Raw genomic sequence first — 21,134 nt, forward strand, 5'->3', positions numbered from 1 at the left:
CGCATGGGCTCTACAAATAATACATTGTTGCAATCTTAAAAGAATGAAAAAATGTTGAGATTACCTTGAGTTGTTTCAAAGATTTTTTTCTGTCAATTATCTTGGGTGAACTACTTTTAGTTTTTCATTCTGCTGAGGCCTTTTTCCCCTTTTGATTCCAATATTCATAGTTGATTTACTCACTGATTGAAACAGTCCTTTCTTCCCACATGATCTTTTTGTCAATTGCTAAGACAAGAACAGCAAATACATTTTACCTTTCCTGACTCAGTGACAGCAGATGCTCGGACAGAACATGAAGAAATCAGCAGGACTTTTTCTCCATTCAGTCCCAGAGCTGAGCTCCGAGGATGGTGGACTGCAGAGTTCTGTCAACAAAATATTCATAACATTTTACAAATGGTAAATGTGTGATCAAGACAAAAGAGTTGAAGTTTGGATTTGTTACACAAATCTTGTAACTTGTATCTCATATTCCTTTGACATCAAGTTTCTTTGCCGATAAAGGAAAAATAGTTTTCTGGAAAATATATGTAGTTAAATAAAGATCTAAAATAAAGCAAAACAGAAACATATGCACTCAGTAAAGGCATTCAATATGTTCAGATTACACAACTTAAGGACTCCACCCCTGGGGATTTTCCAAAACATACCTCAGGGTTGCAGTAAGGTTCGGGGTCGGCCCACTTCCACTGGTACAGCTGACCGGAGACACTGATGGCGATCAGCTCACTGTACATGGCAGCGATGTGCACAAACCGGGGTACTCCCGACGCCTGGGGAGGGAAGGCGGAGATGTCATTGACGACTTAGTCAGTTACTGCAGAAATCTGTTTTCTCTTACTTCAATACCATGTACATACATTGTTTTACATGTAGCTTAATCTTGGACAAGTTATGACTGGCATATTGCAAGTATGTATGACATGGAGTGGCAAGCAGTTATACAAGACAAAAGATTTTTGCCTTCAGAAAGCCCTTTTTCCAACTTATTACCTCTTTCTGACTGGTCAAAATTTTGCACAACAGTCATCAAAACTGCCTATATTCTACAATAAATATGGAGACACTTAGATTGGCTTTTTTACTATGACATAATTGAGAAGAAAGGGTACTGAAATTTATCAAAACCTATTTTCACAATCTCCCAAAATGTGGGAGGCACAAAAGTCAACATGTAAACTTGACAAAAATCATTAATATTTTGCAAGCAGAATTTTCAATACACCATTCCAGTTCCTCCCCAAAAAATAAAAGATTGTTTATTGTTACATTTAGTGCCTTGGTTGCTTTCAAATTTGTATTCATTTTATAATTGAGGGTAGCCGATACATGTTACAAAATATTTTCAGTCGCAGAGGATTGCCTTACCTTTTCATTCCACCATTCCAGTTCCTCCCCAAATGACAGCGGTGTCTCCGGAGGAGGGTTGGTCGTTTTCTTCGCCTCCGTTGCTCCGCTGGTGCTGCCTGCTGAGCTCGCTGTCCCTAGTCCCGCAGCGTCGCGCAGAGCACTGTCCAACCAGCGCGGGCGCTCACGCAGACGGAACACCGGATCACGGTCTCGCTCGCGGTCAGAGTCCCGATCACGGTCTCCCGGGTCTGAGATAGAAGATAAGGTCAACATTAAGGTCATCTTTTCATCAAGCTATATCAACATGTTACATCTTTAGTCTTTATCTCATGTCACAACTAAGCAATATGCAGTGTCTTTAATGTTTAATTTGACTCTTGGATCTTGGAATACAAATCCAGGACTTTTTAAAGACAGTGACATTTGGCAATCTCCTAGCAGATTCTTTTTCAAACTGCAGAATGCAAACATGTAAACTCTACCCTACATAGGAGTTTGCTCTAGCTTTCCTAATTCACCATTTTAGGTATTTCATTCGAGTTTAGGTAACTAATATCAGAGTTTCTTCTAAACCGGGAAACAGGGGCGGCGCGCCCTCTTGTTCCCGGCCTGCGCCCTCTTGTCAAAATGCCGATTGAACCCTGGTCGCACTTGGGCGATGTTCTTACTCTCCAACAACATGCTGCCGTACAACATGCAATCTTTCCCGAAAACGATCTTTCCTCCTTAAAAATATCCCAGCACCACCACAAAACAATGTATCAGATCATAAAACATGTTATAATTAGTCCAAAATATTCCTATTGCGGTAGATGCACCGTTTAGACGGTGCAAAACACGATCGAAATAACATTTTTCCAACCGAGGCGCCATCTTGTTTTGCTGTCAGCTACTCTCGCGAGACTTGATATGGCTTACATGCAAGCTCAGCTGACCTAGATAGCGAGACTTCCCGAGACTTCGTGACCTTTCACCCACAGCCGCCGGGAACTTGCACGGACAGCTTTAGAGAGATTAATACGAGCTGTTTTTGTTGACATTTGAGCATCTAAAGATATCATCCCACAGCATAAAACGGAAAAAGGCAAAGGAGTCTATCCATTGCAGAAATGAGATGACTTTTTTTCTGCCACAAATTGGATAAAGATGGCTAGATCGTGGCAATGTTTACATAATACTCTAATGTTTCAGCTGAGGGATTCGGGTGTCCCAAAAGCTGAAAAGGACCCCGCTGTACATATCAGCGTCGCGGACCTGCCGCTAATGAAGACCAGGCATGCCAGGTGCTTGTTCAGATCATGAAGGGACAGACATACTAGTATGCTTGCCACAATGCCAAAACTTCAATGGAAAAGCAGTATGAGCAAAAAAGGCCACCAGGGAGAAGTTAAAGTATTTCTTTTTTTTAAATTTTTTTTTCATGGTCTAAAATTTAATGTGATTTGTGTTGGACTCAAACTTAACAAAAATCTAATTTTATATTTATTGGTTTCCTTTCAAAAAAATTGATTTTGCAGTGGAAAAATTTTTTTTCACAATTTTAATCTGGAATTATTATTTTTTCTTCTATTTTGAACAACTAACCTTGAACTAACTCTACGATTTCTGAAGTTTCATGAGCTAAAATTTCTCTCTCAGATAGCCTCAGAATGTCCCATTTAAGCTGCAATTTTTCAAAGGCTTCACACCGTGGAAGGGGGGGCACCCCCCTTCCACACCATCCCCCCCTCGGTCGCTTCGCTCCCTCGACACAGTGTGCTCCCTCTTGTCATTATTTTCTAGAAAAACCCCTGAATATGAACCATGTTGAGTTATGTAAATGTTCGTAATGTTTGCCAATTATACAAGTGATGCATTAAGATGCATTAACAATTGTTCTCACTTATAGAGATGAAATAAACAAAGAATATTGATAGCCCATTACTCACTAGATCTGGAGGCTCCCCTGACTCTGCTGCGTAGAGAGGCGTAACCAAACATGTCTTCTGAGAACATGTCTGCATCGATGATCACACTGGGGTGGTCCGAGTGCAGCCCAGCATCCAGCAGGGACATCAGGTCATCTGGGGAGGAAGGAAAAATAGGACTGTCAAGACATACGTATCTCGAACAAAAACAATCATAGACAGTTGCTAACAAGACAATGCCATGAAGTCTAGATTTAGAAAAATGGTAGCCTGTAGCTTTAGTGGCCCACCCAACATCCGGGGAGGGGCCAATACAGCCTCGGACAGTGGAGTTTGCGTTATGCAGACAAGAAAGATGGCTGGTGTGACTGTGAGATAAAGTTGTAACAAATGCAAGAAAACTATAGGTAGGTAGGCATCCTTCCATCTCATGAGGCCATAGTAAGGCTTTACGGTTGCTATGGCCGTGGGCAGTTTTGGGAGAGTCTTAGAAGCCCAATTGTTTGTGCACTTGTAGTAGATTAAAGGGTTCTGGGCAATATATAAACTACTTAATCAACTTTTTCTCTTTTGGTTGGCTTTCTCTGAACTGAGTGAGCAAGAAATCGAATTCACCATGTTTTTAACAATGGGAAATGTTGTACAAAATGAACCCTTCTTTCTGCATAAACTTATACATTAGAAAATAGAAGCAAATGAAGTAATGAGTAAGTTTGGAATCGCTACCATGTCTCTCACCTCCCGGCATGTAGGAGTCGCTGGCGTCATCATCGTTGTCTCCCTCCTCATCATCACGGCTTAGGAGGTTGTTAACGGCCAGGTTCACATCAAGATTCTAGGGGAAAAAAGAATTTATGATGTAACGCCCCATGCAGTTCCAAAGAAAGCTACTAGAGGTCACAAACTTATGACATTCCTTCCCGTGCACAAGAGCTACCAACCAAAATTCATGACCATAGTTTGTCCCGAACACGAGATATCAAAACCATAAGTTCTGCTGCAGTTGAATGATTCTTGTTCATTGCAATAAAATTCATTTTTATCATATTCGTGTATTCTTTGTTGAAAGCAATGAGCAGACTTTCTGCCAATAAAATTTTTTAATATAGACATAAAAAACACAAATTCATACCAGCGAAACTGAGAACAATCTAACTAACCGTTCTCTGTAGCTCCCTGATGATGACACTACGAGATTTCCCCTGTAGCACGACTTGCGCCTGGTTCACCAGTTCCTCTGGCACGACAGACGCTGGTACGATGGGTCGCGACCCCACGATCACGCTGGTCGTTCCCCTTGTGCCTCTGCTGCCCTGTCCGCTGCCACGAACCACGCGACCGCGGGTTCTAGTAGGCAGTCTGGTCCCAGCACTATTACTGAAGGGTTAACAAAATTAAAGCATGAGGAACAGAGCCTTCCTGTTTTTTGGTTAGGCCGCAGCAAGTAAAATGTTACAGATGGCATCCATGCACCCTGATTTTCACCTGACTTAAAACAAAAAACAATGCCTTGACTTGAGTATACTTGAAGAAGCGAGGCTTGTTATTTTTTACATTCTTGCATTAGTCTGCAAAGGGTGTCATCCATAAATTTACTTGCTGAGGACTTATCTAATCTTACTAAAATTACTGACTGAAACTAGGATTTCCCCAAGCTTTTTACATTCATAATTCCAATCTTTTTGCTAATGATGGCCAAAAACAGACGATCCTGGAGATAGATGTTCATCTTCACTGCTACCTTGCCCCCCCAACGACCCGGAGGTCAAGGGACTAGCTAGGTAGGCCAAAAATTATGGCCATTCTGTCATCCTCACACAAAAAAATTGGCATGTCTGACGTAAAAAGGATGAAAAGAAGGTCAAGTCACACCAGGAAGTAAGCTGGGGTGACTGAAAGAATCTAGAAAATACCTGACTGGAATATTTCCAGAGTCTGTCACCAGGGTACTAACAAAGAAGAGAACAAAGACTGTTGTTTCTTTACTACATTCATTTATGTCATGCCTGGGCCTGATAGGGGTGTTCCGGACCGTGTGATAACTATTCGGATCACATAGGGTTCGGGAGTGTTATCACACAGGCTTCCATGGAATATTTCGAATGCATTTCGAGCGCGCTGGTTGCGCCGCCGTCGGAAATTCGAATACCAGATTCGGAGGTTAGAATCAATTTTGTAACAGTTTCTTGTTCGAGGACACAAAACTCCCTCAACTTCTGGCGCATTCCGCATTGAAATGTGCGTTTTCTCGGGTGGGTATGACCAAGGTATGACATAAATAAAATACAACACGTTGTATTCCGCATCACCCTCAGTCCCGGCCCTCCTGCGGGTCGGATCGCCCGGCTGGTACCTTGGGTGATACGTAATATCCCGTGTTGTATTCTATATGTACATTTATATCATAGCTGAGTGAAAAAAGCTGTAGTAACCTAATCTCCAAGCAGATCTATCGGTGGCAAGGCAGTATCAAAAGGGCCAACCTGTACCAAAGACCACTGGTGGATACTGCCTAGCCACTGATAGATCTGCTTAGAGATTAGTAGTAACCCAGGAATTCTTACCTTTTGTTGGGGTCATTTTTAGACAGGTCTAGTCGCTCTGTCAGGATCCGATAACTCATACGACACACACGACCATCCTGTGAGAAACGTTACATCAAATCATTCAAAGGGATGACAATGAAAAAATTCATATTCTTTATCTTAATTTCATGACAGATGAAATCAAAACCACATGTATCACAGTATGAAACAAATTAAATCTTCTTAAATCATTTTCATGACTTGTAACAGGCCAGTCTAAATAATATAGCTGCAGTTTTAGAAATATTATTAGAAGATACATGTATAAGAATCTCTCCTTTCCAAAAAAATTATCTGAGAATTAACTACATGTACAATAATCTTCTGAATCTCCCAAATAAAGAGTCTGCAAATGTCTATTGGTATTGGAATTTATTTCAAATATATGTACAATGTTCTTCAGGCATAAGAAAGAAAGCTTATGGTAGATACGTAACATATCAGACATAGTCACATAGTCCAGAGACATGGACATGAATGCATAACCATGGTACCATTAAAATTCAGAACATGATTGTGTAGACTAACCTCCAATAGGAAGGCAATATGGTTTGGTCCAACCACACACTCCCTAACAACCTGGCCTCTCAGTTGGCTGATGGCTGGTGGGCTGTTTGAGTATAATTACCTTCATTGTAATATTATTTCTTAAACAACTAAATACATCCTTAAAGTTATGTATTGACAGCCACTCGAAAAGAGTATGGCAAGTCTACATGGTTTTTGATCAGTAATACATGTACTCTATCATTATTACACATCACAAATCATCATATGCAGGGTGGAGAAACACATGTAGCATTACATCAAAATGGCAGATCTCTAAATGATGTAAATAAGCTTCAATTCCAAGCCTTCAAATAAGTACAATTTACTGGCACTGTTGCCACACCTACAATTAAAATGTATACTTTTCATCTATTTCCATATCTATAACTGCAATTATAAGAGTATTTAATATGAATATCATATGTTTGAGTTGTACATACAGAAGAATTTAGGATCTAATGTTTTAGGTAAACCTTTTTCTTGTGACAGACCAAAAAAACAACTTTTATGCAGAATGTATTTTCATAACATGCCAAAAATACAACCATAAATAATTCTTGGAAATGGCATGATCCAATTTTGGTAATCTATCCTGTTAGTTGTCCTTACCTAACATACCCATGCTTGTTGATCTTGTCTGCAACCTCCTTCAGCCTGTTCAAGAGGAAAAGATCAATGAAGAAATTAAAATGCCAAAGAGTCAGCTACATTATCCAAACAATAATGAACAGGACATCCCAACTACTGGTGCAGTGACTATTCGCCATTTTGTTGAATCAGTGATAATAACAATATCAATTTTAATAGATGACATCATGTTATGCTAAATAGTAAGATTTTTTCATGCAGATGTAAACAGAGGTTCAACAACACTAACAGTGTTGTTTTTTACCGTCAAAATCAACATATTCTTAATTTAGCCCAAAGGAATTTGTTGTTATCATTGTGGCTGCCATATCTACAGCCTAGGCACAAGATAGTGTAATTCACTTTATCTTCAAGATAGCAAAATTTCATGGTGTAAGGAAAATTGACATTTTCACTGAACTTTAACGTCACAATAGCGGCAAGCGATTTACAGAACGATTGTGTGAAGGAATCATAAAACAGAAAAAGTTTTTTTCATGGTGATGATAAGTTCATGGTACAGAGGTGACCGTGAAAACAGTGAACATAAAGTTACAGTCTTACAGTGAAAGAAAAAGAATTACAGTAGAACTCAGATGACACGCAAAGATTGTCACCATGTGGCTGCCAACAGGCTACCAAGGTCTGCAATCTCTGTTGTTTAATCATCACTGTACTACGAACAATTACAATATACATGTATTCCATCATCATCTTATCACCAACTTAAAACTCATGTTTGGATAGACCACGCTTCTGAACAGATTAAAATTGAATCTACTGTACATCTTAACTTTAAATAAACATGTGGTGGTTCTATGTTCGTGTTTGTCACACAAACACCCCTTTTACAGTAAAACCCTGCATTACAGTTTCAACCACAAACTGCGAACACTTAATTTTCTCCCTACCGCGAAATTAAATCCCTATGATCCAATATTCATTACATTACATGCTACACTTTATGAATGACAGATACAGATTTACCAGCAGAAGATACTACTACATGGACTTTTGAACCAAGAAATCCAATGTGTTCAGCGAAAAATGAAGTCAAGCATCACCGATGGTGTTTTCATCATTAATATTTCATTACTGTCCTTGGTATTCTAATTTGCCTATACATGTAGGTATAGCCTTGAATTAAGTCAAAGGAAAGTTCTTTCCATCAAACTGTTATGATTTATGATGGAGCATGCAAAATATCAATCGATCAATCTTGCATTGTCATTCCATAGAAATCCTGCTCCGATATTGTTGTACCAATTTCTGTTTGAAAATAGCAGCAAGTTTTTGTCAGAACGTCTTAGTATATAGATTGTATATCATTATCAATACCACAGTGTAGTACATGTTTCACATTATAACCAGCCTCAGTATGCAATTCCTTTGCTTCAAGGTTTCCCTTTGTCTCATTAAAAAATACCTTTTTTTCTTCTTTTTATAACACCATAATCGTACCGCTGCTACTTCCAATGAAACTCTTGTTCCAATCAATTTAACATATAAAAAGGTCACCAACTATAAACCCTAGAAAATGGATACATGCTGTATCTTAAAAAAAGTTAAGCAGTTCACAAACATGCACATGTAAATATACAACATAAGTTGTCTTCGATGCAACATGTGATACTGATTTAGTCATAATCACATTAAATTTACTTGGGTTATGTTCTTGTGTGCATGTACGAGTGTGGATGCAAATAAAGACATGGTCACTCGGCTACCCAGCTGTTTTGTTCCAGTTACATAATGATGCCACCATATCAAGCATCACACACGCATCATGCATCATGAAACCGTATCCTTAAAAATCCGGATATTTTGGACCGGCCTCTTTCATTCTTCCGCCATGAAACAAAATCACACGTATGAAAATAAATGATCGTGAACCATCCTTAGAAGTAAGAAGATCTCTAACAGATCTTGAGCGATTTTCTGAAGAAAAGCACTTCCCGCATGTTTGACCTTTTCGTACGTGCGGCGTTTCTAAACGTTTGCCGGGCGTTTTCTCATGGCTCCTAGTCATGCCAAGACTCCATTTTACCCTTCCCATTTTCTTGGCTCGCCGGTTTCAATGAACGGGGAAAATGTCTAAATCATAGGCTTACCGATCGTTCAATTGGTCTTCTGTCCCGGGTAAAGGGTGCACCACGACGTGTATGGACGTCATAGCGTCCTCTTTCTTGGATGTTCTTTTCTAAAAGGGACGAAATTCCCGAGTTTTTGCAACACAAATCTCGGGACAAAGCCAGAAATTTCATCAGCAAGACGCCATTTTGGATTGAATGTAGCGGAAAATGATAAACGAGCTGTGATTGGTCAAAATTTCACTAATGTCGCTGTTACAAGTTAGCGACGTTTTGATTGGCTGTTATCTAAACATTGATAAACTGTATCGTCAATTTTGATTGGCTAAAGCTTTTCCAACTTGGCAAAACTTCTTATCTAAACTTCCATTGGTCGAGGTATTTTCGGGAGCGCTTTTCACGGGAAGTATGGGAAATATCCAACATGGCTGCGCCCATCGTAAATTTACGTAAATCGTAAGTTTTTATCAAGAAACTGCTCTTCTCATCAGTTGGACCTTTAACCTAGCACGTTTCGTTAGTATTTGATCAAAGACTAGGTCGAAATTCGTTGGCGATTTGGAGATATTTTGGAGTTTAGATGGCGTCAGGGGACGCTCACGTCACACCCCGGGCCGCTCGACTGAAGTTGCTCCGACATGTGAAGGGGGAGCATCTGATGGCGGGGGTGAGCGGAGGGGTCTTGTCAACCCTCGTGCTGCATCCACTGGACCTCATCAAGCTCAGATTCGCAGGTAAACACGACGTGATGAGCTGATTGTTTGGGTTGAAGTGAACGATTGTCGTCTGCTGGGGGGGGGGGGGCAGTATGCCTAAACAGCGTACGGGTCTCTTATGAATTTATTTTCTTAAAGTTAAACTCGACCAAGTAAAAACCTGAAACTAAAATGGAAGTCCTGACTATGTCGTTTAGAAGCGTGCCGAATTTAATGTCATACTGTTGTTTTTGAGGTCACAAACACCTTGGTCCAAATGTTAACAGAAACATAAATAGTTTTGCCAGGATATATAGGTTCATGGAAAGTCATCCAGTCATGTACAACCACAGAGTGACAAATTACAAACGTCAACTTCAACTTATTTGACCCCCAGATAACCCCGCGAGGGGCAAAGTAGGGGGGAGGAGGTCCAAGGCTAAGGCGGGCAGGCCTCCAGCCTGGCGCGGAATGACTCAACAGTGGGAGCTGTAACAACCGCGCCAGGCAGGGCGTTCCACCTCCTTTCAGAGAGAAGGGGCCAGTGCAGGTCATTGAGCAGCCGTATAAGGAGCGGTTTGAACTGGAGAGAAACTCTTACCTAACCATAGACTCTACTCCGATATCTTTAGGATTTCCCTCGTATAACAAGCAGTAACGCAACCCTACTGCTTGGTAACCAGGATCGAATTCAGTGGATCCGTGGGCCAGAGTTAGATCCTAGGGACGGCTCTAGCTCAGACATGTTGTAAAAGATTGCATTCGTCATTTCGGATGGTGCACCGGTGAAGTAAAGCCAGAGGACCAGTGTATGGGAAGCTCCTTTAATGGCCATACAACAAGCCTTAATGTCTCAACCGCAAACCTCTGCACATAAAAGAACCCAACACACTTATCGAGAAGAGTAGCCAGCTTACCATTGACTGTGTGCCACAATGTATTGTACTGTTGCAATTCAAATGAAGATGTATAATTCCATCCAATGTCTCTTCTTGTTTTGTGTCTCCCGGTGAGCGATGGGCTGGCATACCAAGGGATTCTGGACTGTGTGAATATTAACCTTCTCCCTGCTGCCTAACCCTGTGACCAATACAAATATGGGGCCAAATAGCTGCTTTGGCAGGGAGAAGGTTAAAAGAATCATCTATGCATTATTACTACTTTGCCTTTGCTCTGTATGGTTCAGCTTTGAAGAAAATGACAACTTCTGTTCCTTCTGTTATGTGTCTCCCAGTGAGTGATGGTTTGGCGAGCAGACCGACGTACCAGGGGATCCTGGACTGTGTACTGGCCATCTACAGGGCACGGGGATTCCCAGGGCTGTACGCAGGGGTAACACCCAACATCATGGGAGCTGGAGCTTCATGGGGACTCTACTTCTTATTGTAAGTTGTGACTTCTAACATCTGAAGAACATGTATGGTAGGGCCTGCATGCTCTTTTCTATAAGGCGTAGGCAGGCCTTTTTGATTTTGTCATAATATCTGTCATTGAACATCCTTTCAATGACAGATATTGAATAGCATGGGAATTGATACTCTCCTAGCAGAGGTAAGATCCGGAGTATTTTCGACGTATTTTCGGGGTATTTTGTACCTCTTTCTACTCTTCCGTTTTTTGTTGGGTCTGAAAAGTAGAAAGACGTATAATATACTGCGAAAATACGCCGAAAATACCCCGGATCTTACCTCTGCTAGGAGAGTAGGGAATTGATATATTCACCCCACAAAAAGAGATTACCATTCTCTGTACTGTAAACAGTTTTCAGATCCTCATGAATATTGTTTTTAAAAAAAAAGCAATATAAGTTGAGAAGTTTCAGAAGGACTCTTAGATGTACAACTGCAGAAAATACAGGAGTACATGACCATGTGTGTAGGAACCTACACCATGTACTTTTTTATTGTGCTGTGAGCATAATCATGGTTTCAACTTTGTAACTCCTACTTTCTCATGTTTCCCATGTAGCTACAACGCCACCAAGCAGCACTGGCTGGAATGGCAGGGCATGCAGCCAAACGGTAACCTGGGACCAGGCAAACACATGGTAGCAGCGGCTAACGCAGGTGAGAGTGCTGTCTTTGTTAGGTATTTTTTTAACACACTGAAAAGGAGGGTACTAGCACATTTGTACCTGCCCAGTATCATTAGGACTGGTCTGTGTCTGTCTATCACACGGGTCTGTAGTCTAGAGGTTTGTAGTCGGCATGAAGTTGAAGTGACATTTGGTGACCAGAAAACAAGATTTGTTTTCATTTGAAAAACCATTGCCCTACATCAGGGCTCCAGACTAACTTTTAGGCCCAGGGGCACTGTGCTCCTAACTCAAAAAAGTTAGGAGCACCAGCAAAAATCTAGGGGCACCACTACAAAAAGTTGGAAGAACAAGCAAAAGTCTTGGCTATACCAAATAATACTCCAATCAATCAATGTTAACAACCGGGAATAAAGTATTTGAATAGATCATAAAAGATAAAAACCTACATTGATGGTGCAGAACAATTGGCAATTCAATTCATTCAATACCTTCCTACATACTGATACTAGTACGATGGATTTTTAGAAAAATTCGGCATAGGTTCCCCGGCTGGCCCCTATCCGGGGGCCACGGTGCCTCAAGTTCAACAAGTTGAAAAATACACAATGGTATTTTTTACTTGGAACAAGGCAGGTAATGATTCACATAACCTTGAATGATAAATAAATAGATGACTCTAGAACTTATCTACATGTATTGGGTTCATGACCAAAACAAATAAAGTCATATTCCATAATTTGAAACTTCACAGCTGGCATCAAGTTCAACATTTTTACAGGCATTTCTTTTCTTTTTACCCTCACCCTCTGTCTACAGATAATCCAAAATACTAGTACTTTAATATCCTTAAAATTCACCCAGTCAAATCGGGAACTTCGAAACGCGTAGTTCAAATTTCGCGCGTCAGGACCGCGCGGCGCCGTCATCCAATGACAAGCAGACCGCACGGGGAAAGCTTTGTGATTCGCCGCTGTGCAGTATAGACAGCAGCAGAATGAAAGTACATGCAGCACCATAACAACGGGCAGGTAATGAGCTTTGAAATGATACCGGTGACAAAAAGAAAATTTGATATTTTTTCAAATAAAACTCCACTTGAATTGATTCATCAATTTTTGATCGTAAAAATCATCGCTTGAACAGGTATAAATATGACCGCAGGAAACAAGCCTTTCATTCTGCTGCGGTCTATTTTTCATAAACATCATGGCCGCCATTGAAAACAGCGAGTGTCCGGCGAGCTCTCAATTTCATCGACAAAGTTTTGGCGTTTGAAACATTTTACAAATCAAACAAATACACCACAAAGGAGAGAAACTTATATCCTTTATTTCTATGGGTAACTTTGCCACTAGGAACGGATAGTTTTTGTACCGCGGGTGTGGGAACATGATAGAAAATTCACCGACGATATTCGCGGTAGCATTGGAATACCTATATTTTCGGCTTACCGCTTAGTTCTGCAGCCATTATCCTGGCGCAGGTCGTAATTTTTGATTGTCTCACCGTGCGACCGTGATTTTAAATCTAGTCGCATTCTCAAAAAACTGGTCGCATACATGTTGTGTGCGAGTCGCACTCACGAGCGCTGTACATTGAGGTGACATATAAATAATGGCTTCTCTACTGGCTGGAATTTATAATGCAGTGAGACTCACTAGACCTTCATGTACCAGGCTCCCCTAGAAATGGACACTTGAGCCTTATATCCCCTCTGAATGAAGTATGCAACCTCAACCAACAACATACAGATCAAAGTAAATGCAAGCAATGAACCTCGGCCCTGACCTGTGGACCTATAGTAATGAGACCAAATATCTTATATCTTACATGTAAATTCTCTTGTCCCCAGGTGTAATATATTGGTTGAGTCTTCCCAAAATAAATTTATTAGGTTGGTAGAACAGTAGGTAAGGATTTACTGTGAAAAAAGAAAACGCCAATATCCATTGGTTGAGTCTGTGTGGCCAAGGTGATCTCTTACACATAATGATAATGTATTAACCACCGGTAATCATTTATTTTTGCTGTAAATTGTTTGTTATTTCATTTATTTATTTATTTATTTCCCGTGACACCCCCCTCCACTTGAACCCCTGGGAAAAACGGACATGTATATATATATGTATATGTACTGGCCAACAGGGCCTTCCAAGGAAAATAAAGGTTTACTACTACTACTACTACTACACTTCAAACTGTGTTGTCCCCAGGTGTGATAACCCTGGCCATCACTAACCCCATCTGGGTGGTGAAGACGCGCCTGTGTCTGCAGTACGAGAACGAGATGAGGAACGTGGCCGTCAGCAGACGGTACAAGGGCATGTCGGACGCTCTGGTCAAGATATGGAGACACGAGGGCATGAGGGGGATGTATAAGGTATGGTGAAGAAAGGAAAGAAAAAGGTACAAATTAAAGAAAAAGGGAAATTAGAATAAAGAAACTGATAGATAAATGGATTGGGACAGAGAAGAAGAAACATGGCCGTCAGCAAATGGCACAGGGGCATGTCCCATGCGCTGGTCAAGATATGAGGAGGAAGTACAAGGTTCGGAAGAATGAACTGAAAATAAACATAGAAAAGAGAAAGAAACAAAAGTCAAGCACTAAATAGATGACAGAAAGGGCCAAGTGGAAACATGAGTGATTACGTAAGACAGCCAAATTGTTGAGAAAAATAGAATGAAAAGAGGCTGTGATTCATATCGAAAAACTTCTTCATGTACAGTACTGGAACAGTAATTTCCAAAAGATCCAGCTTTCTGATACAGACAACTTTTAAAAATCCATGTAATGTGTTGGACAAGTTTGTAAACATGTACCTGTATGAAATAAATGTGTGGAGTATGTGGATTGTATGTCGTTGATTAATTCGTCATGAATCATTCTCTCACCAGGGTTTTGTGCCAGGGCTGCTCGGTGTATCCCATGGTGCACTGCAGTTCATGTCATATGAAGAGTTGAAAACACAGTACAACCTGTACAGAGGGACACCTAGGGATAAGCATCTGGTGAGTTGTGGTCTTTTTAGTATTTCAGACTCTCTACTTTTCTTCGCACCAATGCAGCTTTTTTGCTGTTCTCTAAGATGAGTTAACTAAATAATGATATGGAATGCAAGGATGTCCCTGAATATGGACCTTAGGTATAATCTTAGGGCTATTCCTGCAATGGCACAGCAGACCTCCACAACACACATTTTCAGAGTGAACAGTGAGGTCTAGAAATATGTTACTTGCAAGAGGCTGCAGTACCTTTGACAACTGTTATGTGGTGCACTTGCTAAAGCAAGTTGATATCATAGCCACTTGTTTGGTTTGGCTACTTTATATCTTAAAGAAAAACAAAACAAGCAAGACAACAATACACAATGATGGTGTTAGAAATTTTAATTTTCCAATCTTTCTCTCCAGAATCCGTTGGAGTACCTGACGATGGCAGCGCTGTCAAAATTGTTTGCTGTTTCCACAACTTACCCGTACCAGGTCGTCAGGGCCAGATTACAGGTCAGACTCTTTAGCATTGCTTACTATTTATTTAGTTAGTACGTTTGTATGCAGAATGGTTAGGAAAAGTAATGAATTGGTTTTAATGATCTTCTACTATGGGTAACTGTTTGGTTTCAAGAAATTTGGAAAGACTGAAAGACATGACAGAATATCCCTGAATGATTTAATTGTTGAGACAAATTTATTTCCAACATAATTTCTGATTGGTTATTTTTTTTTTGCACAACCAATGCTTTTCACCTGACAATTACAAAGAACTTTAACCATGTTACCATTATTGATTTACCAATCTGATGAAACTATTCATGTAAAGCATATATAGAAATAGAAAGTAAAACTATTGATGTTAAATTTGTGAGACTATCTTAATATATTTTCCTGCAGGACCAACACAACAAGTATGATGGTGTCATTGACGTAGTTAGGAAAACATGGAGGTAAGTAAGCATAGATTTTAAACATGATTCATCAGAAATTATGCAGTGTTTTTTTCATATGTCTGTACCATGAACATTTTCATTACCCTGTGGTTTACACCACATATGGGATAATACTTTACCGTGCATACATACCTGGCTATCCTAGGTTTGCAATTTGAACAAGATTGTAGATTCACTCGTATAGTTTTTATTGTACAGTAAGTTTCTTCAACGCAGCCATTACATGTACACAATGCAGTATTGCCATACATCCTCAGTGCTGCTACTTTTATCTGTGGGAAGTAGAAGGCTCACAAGTAGATATGGGTAAGGGAGTGAAGTCTGCCATCCTTGATTGCTTTGTTTTAACAAAGTTTTCCATATTGTACCCACAGAGGAGAAGGAATGGGAGGGTTCTACAAGGGAATCGTGCCTAACCTGATCCGGGTCACCCCTGCCTGCTGTATCACGTTTATCGTCTATGAGAACTTCATAAACTTCTTCAAGAAACCCCAGGACACCAGCTGATAATAGGGATAGTCTTCAACTTTAGTTCAGAAAAGGCATGTTTTATTTGGTCGTCATACTATTAGCCTGACTAAATCGTGCTTCTAGCAGCAGAATTTACAATTAATTACCTGAGGGAGTCAATTCCCCCAGCCAGCAAGACATCGTGTAAACATATGTATCTTACGAAATCATGTATCTTACAAAAACTTTGTTAATGTCTTTAAAGAAAACAAGAACAGCAGCTGATAATGGTGAAATACTTCAACTTTAGTTTAGAAATGGCACATTTTATTTGGTTATGTTGCCATTACATGAGATGCAATACATGTACTTTGTTGTCATATTTTGAAATCTGGCTTCCAATATATTGTAACTTGTACATGTAGTATGTAGCGTAACATTTTATTATGCCTGTATGTATTGTACATCTACATGTATAAAAAAAACAAGTTGTAATTGATAAAGTAAAGAAGTACTGGAACAAGCCAAGTTTCTCTTGTTTTCATTTTACCTGTTCACTGGAGTAAACATTGATGTATAGTGACAAAGAGTCATCTGATGAAAGAAAGCAATTATTTCTGGTTGTGAATGGGTGGGTTTATATTTGACAATAGGTGAAAATGAAAGTGAAAGTTGCTTTCACTTTCATTCACAACAGGTGGGTTTTTAGTGGGGTGATTCCCTAGTTCCTTTTGAGGTTAGCCCTTAGCACATGTATACATGTATGTATTGTATAAAGAAAACAAGGTTTAATTGACATAGTGAAAAAGTACTGGTACAATACATTTTTCTTGAAACTTGTTTTCCTTTACGTGTTCATTCAAGTAAACATTGATGTAATGTGACATATATAGATATACTGGTGAAAGAAAGTGACTTGAGTCATTTTGTGAATAGGTGTGGTTATATTTGACAATACGTGGGCTCTTAATGAGATGAGCTTATTCCCAAGAGACTTCCTTTCATGCATACAATTTACAGAGGGGGAAAATGCAATACTGTTATTATTGACACCAGAACAAAATCATGCATCATTGAAAAAGACGTATGGAGATATGACAAAGTTTGAGCTGTACACAGTATTTACAGACATTTATGTGTACATGTAACTTTGGACCCGACGCAGGTTGTTTGTAGGCAGGTTCTTTGTACAACTGGACAGTAAAAAGCAAACCTCAGACTGAACAGTAGGATATATTTTGATATCTGAGGTAACAGCAAGAACGATGATCAGTATGTTGTAGGAGTAAGGTAGAAGTTAGAAGTAACGTGCTTCAAGTCAGATGAAGTAACAGGAATGGACAATGAAGAATTTTAGACCTGTCATTAATTTAATTAAAGAGAGTCTATCCAGTGCTCGTCTATATTTCTGTATTTTGAAAATTGTCTGTGCAATATTTAAAGCTATTTCAGTGCTTGTGACACTTTCTAATCAGGCTATCTAATCCTGCTTCACTGCATGTTAGAAAATATTATTGATAAAAAAATTGCATGACCAGTTGATTAGGGAATGAGGGGGAAACAGCTGTATTAAAAAAGGGCATAATGACAAAGGCAGTGGTACTCTTTATTCTGTGCTATCAAAATTGCTTTCATATCCACTCGACGATGTAACGTTACCACTGTTACAGGCATAACAGGATACTATAGCACCGTCAAGGACATTGGCAAAGAAATGCAGGAACAGTGTGATATTAGAATATGTTTGTCACGCTGTTAAAGATTTTATCTGGCTTTGCCACTCTGGCGGGAGGCTGGCATTACCCAACCCCAACAGTATTGTAACTTGTAGTATCATTACATTACATTAGGCCTGAACTGAGACATTACATATATGCATGCGTCAAATTTTAAAAAAAAACATGATTTTGTAATTGACAGACAAAAAGTACTGGAACAATCAAGTCTTGAAACTTGTTTTCCTTTACCTGTTCACTCAAGTAAACATTGATGTATAGTGACTTAGGAGATGTATTGATAAACGAAAGTCATTTCATTGAATAGGTGGGTGCCTGGGTGGGGTCATATTTGAGAGCAGGCTGGCTTTTATTGGAATGAGCTTATTCCCAAGAGAGTTCCTTTCGAGCAAGTCTATGTGCGTACAGAGAGGGGAAACCCAAAACTGTTATCATTGGAACTAGAGCAAAATCATGCATCATAGAAAAATATATGTATGAAGATATGACAAAGTTTGAGATGTATATAGTTTTCACTGACATTAAGTTGCAATTTTGGGACCGAAGCAGGCTGTATAAAGTCAGGTTAAACTGAACAGTAAAAGTGAGATATTTTGATGACAATTTGAGGTAACAGCAAAACAAGAATATTGATCTTAATGTTGTAGGAGAGTTGTATGAAATACGAGTAGTTCTTTACGGTAGTTCAAGAGTGTCATCTTTTATTTGGTTATCACTCTATTACATGAGATGAAATAATGTACATGTATTAATTGTACCTGTATAAAGAAATAAGTTGTACTTGACATTGTAAAGAAGTCTTGAAACATGAAACTCAAGTAAACATTATGTATAATGACACATAGAGATTTCCTGTTGAAGCAAAGTGACTGCAATAATTTCGGTTTGTGAATGGTTGGGTTCATATTTAGCAACAGGTGGAAGTGAAGCGAGAGTTACTTTCCCTTTTTCTTTTGCAACAGGTGGGTTTGTGTAAGTCACAACCATTGTAATGTGGGTGGGGTCTTATTTGGCAACAGGTAAGTGTGATGATCTTTATTCCCTAGATAGTTTCTTTGGAGCCAAGCCCCTTTGTATCCGTGTATATGCAAAGAGGGGAAATGCAATATTGTAATGATTCTCATCTATGTGATTTTTTAGATGCGGTTTCCAATATTTTGTTACTTATTCATCCAGTATCATTACTTGACATTTTGCTTAATGTATATCTATTATATGAAGGGTAGATAGCTTGTAACTGTTATGACAAAAAGGTACTGGAACAATATAAGTTTCTCTTGGAAGTTGACTTGTTCTTAATGGCATCTACATATCCACTCACTTGAACATTGATACGTGTATAGTGACAGTAAACATTCTGATAAAAAATTGGTGATCTATATTCCCAAGAGAGTTTCTCTCAATGGAACTCATTTTGTACATGTGTATATGGAAAGGGAAAATGCTATGCTGTGCTTATTGGCACCACAATAAACATATCATCATAAGTAGCAAACATAGGGCAATTCTGTTAAATACAAACTGCATTATGCTAGAGCTTTATATCTGCAGAAAATCACATCACGCAGTAGCACAGTTATGACTTACATAGAACCTTTATGATTTTATCTAAAGTTACTAGTCACAGTAAATTTGTGAATTTTTAGGAACAGTTGCTTGCTGTTATAAAAACGCCATGGAAATAGCTGGCAATACTGATAGAACATGAGAAGCCTGTATCATTGAAATGATGCAAGTATTATCAAATCGCTGTATTTTAATTTGGAAGCTAAAAAGGTTTCCACGGTTAGGCTTTGATCGTTTTTGTGCATCACTCTAATCAGTTAACCATACGTGAATATATTCAGGCAATTTGACCTTATGACACATGATGTAGAACAGAACCCGACGGACAAATTTGACTGCCTTGAGGGTGTCACATGAAGACATGATATGGTTCATAGGGCATTTGAATAAATTTTCAACATACAACAGCAATCCTAGGCCTGTTTTTATCATTCTACATAATGATTTGGTCATTGTTGTCGTCTAAAATGTCGTCTATGGATAAGTCGTGCAACAATATTATTTTTTTGTTTTTGAGTGCTTGTTTACAGTACCGTATTTTACTTGCATACCTGAAGGTCATGGGTTAGCCTCATGATGTGCCCAGTGACACACGACGAGGGAAACAAAAACATTACAAGCCATGTTGGATTTCAAGATGGTGTCTTCAATATTAAACTGCGTTTGTTAGTGGGAGCACGGATGTTAACGTTATATAACGTTATATAACTTCCTTGGTGGGAGTCAGACCAAGTCATTGTAGTACAATCATATGTCTGATTTACTTGCCACACCTATACTATAGCACTGTCAGGGACATTGGCAAACAAATGTAGTAAAGGTGTAACGTTACACGTAAAACATTTTTTATTTAGAATATATTGTCATCTTGCTGATAGAATATGAGGTTATCCCACTTTGCCACTGTGGGAGGACGTTCGGCATTATCCAGCCCCAATTGTGACTCACTAGTGCAAAAATATTGACTTTGTTGGGATTCAGGTGTTTTCACTGTAACACAAGGCCTTCTGTTTACGTAATTACGTACCGAGTAAAAACAATGAGCACAGACGCATATCCTTTCACGTAATTTCTGTGGGCCGCTTATATTACACACCTCACTGAAACCAGTACACACCGGTTCAGTACTTCTTTCAGGTGAGACTGTACAGTGATTTGAACTGTAACCTCCACGGGTAACGGAAACGAACTTGATGCTGTACAAACACGGCACAGAGTTCCCCCATTCAGTTGTAGCTTCACAAAGTATCTAACCTTAACTTGACCCTAGCCTGTCATGGGACCAAAGTGTATTATGGAGGGAAAGGCACTGCTGTCCCTACAAACTTTTGTTTTAAGGTCAAACACATACATTTATGTTTCCCTTATTCAGTCACTCTACACTCACGCTCGAAAGGTCTATAGAAAGCGATACCCCTGCTTTTTGTTCATATAATGGTAGCAAGCATAATAAAGATGATTGCAATATACATTGCAAGCTAGGCAGATGGTTTATCCCATTCTGTACTTATTTGAGGTACCTTTTTTCACTGGACACTCATGCTTTAGCTGCTATCTGGAGATACATCTATGTAGGAGATAGGTTGAA

At 39.4% G+C, this 21,134-nt stretch overlaps 2 protein-coding genes across 2 annotated transcripts in view; one reads left to right on the forward strand and one right to left on the reverse strand.

Annotated features, from left to right (window-relative positions):
- The window catches only part of LOC136424690 (E3 ubiquitin-protein ligase UBR5-like), a 34,493-nt gene extending 25,171 nt beyond the window's left edge, over positions 1–9,322 (reverse strand). Inside the window, exons 1-11 of the mRNA XM_066413314.1 lie at positions 9,133–9,322; positions 7,004–7,048; positions 6,374–6,455; positions 5,825–5,901; positions 5,174–5,209; positions 4,421–4,637; positions 3,999–4,095; positions 3,282–3,416; positions 1,372–1,601; positions 654–776; positions 258–368 (exon numbers count right to left, since the gene is read on the reverse strand). Of these exons, the coding sequence (XP_066269411.1) occupies positions 258–368; positions 654–776; positions 1,372–1,601; positions 3,282–3,416; positions 3,999–4,095; positions 4,421–4,637; positions 5,174–5,209; positions 5,825–5,901; positions 6,374–6,455; positions 7,004–7,048; positions 9,133–9,194 (1,215 nt within the window). The 5' untranslated portion in view covers positions 9,195–9,322. The remainder of the gene's footprint in view (positions 1–257; positions 369–653; positions 777–1,371; positions 1,602–3,281; positions 3,417–3,998; positions 4,096–4,420; positions 4,638–5,173; positions 5,210–5,824; positions 5,902–6,373; positions 6,456–7,003; positions 7,049–9,132) is intronic.
- Positions 9,323–9,643: 321 nt separating this feature from the next.
- LOC136424312 (solute carrier family 25 member 32-like) lies at positions 9,644–19,501 on the forward strand. Its single transcript, XM_066412862.1, has 8 exons — positions 9,644–9,845; positions 11,041–11,191; positions 11,775–11,872; positions 14,058–14,224; positions 14,743–14,856; positions 15,259–15,351; positions 15,739–15,791; positions 16,169–19,501. The coding sequence occupies exons 1-8, from the start codon at positions 9,692–9,694 to the stop codon at positions 16,299–16,301; spliced, it is 963 nt and encodes a 320-aa protein (XP_066268959.1). The 5' UTR covers positions 9,644–9,691; the 3' UTR covers positions 16,302–19,501.
- Positions 19,502–21,134: the final 1,633 nt, after the last annotated feature.

Source organism: Branchiostoma lanceolatum, chromosome 18 (genome assembly GCF_035083965.1).
Source record: "Branchiostoma lanceolatum isolate klBraLanc5 chromosome 18, klBraLanc5.hap2, whole genome shotgun sequence".
Classification (NCBI taxonomy): Eukaryota; Metazoa; Chordata; class Leptocardii; order Amphioxiformes; family Branchiostomatidae; genus Branchiostoma; species Branchiostoma lanceolatum.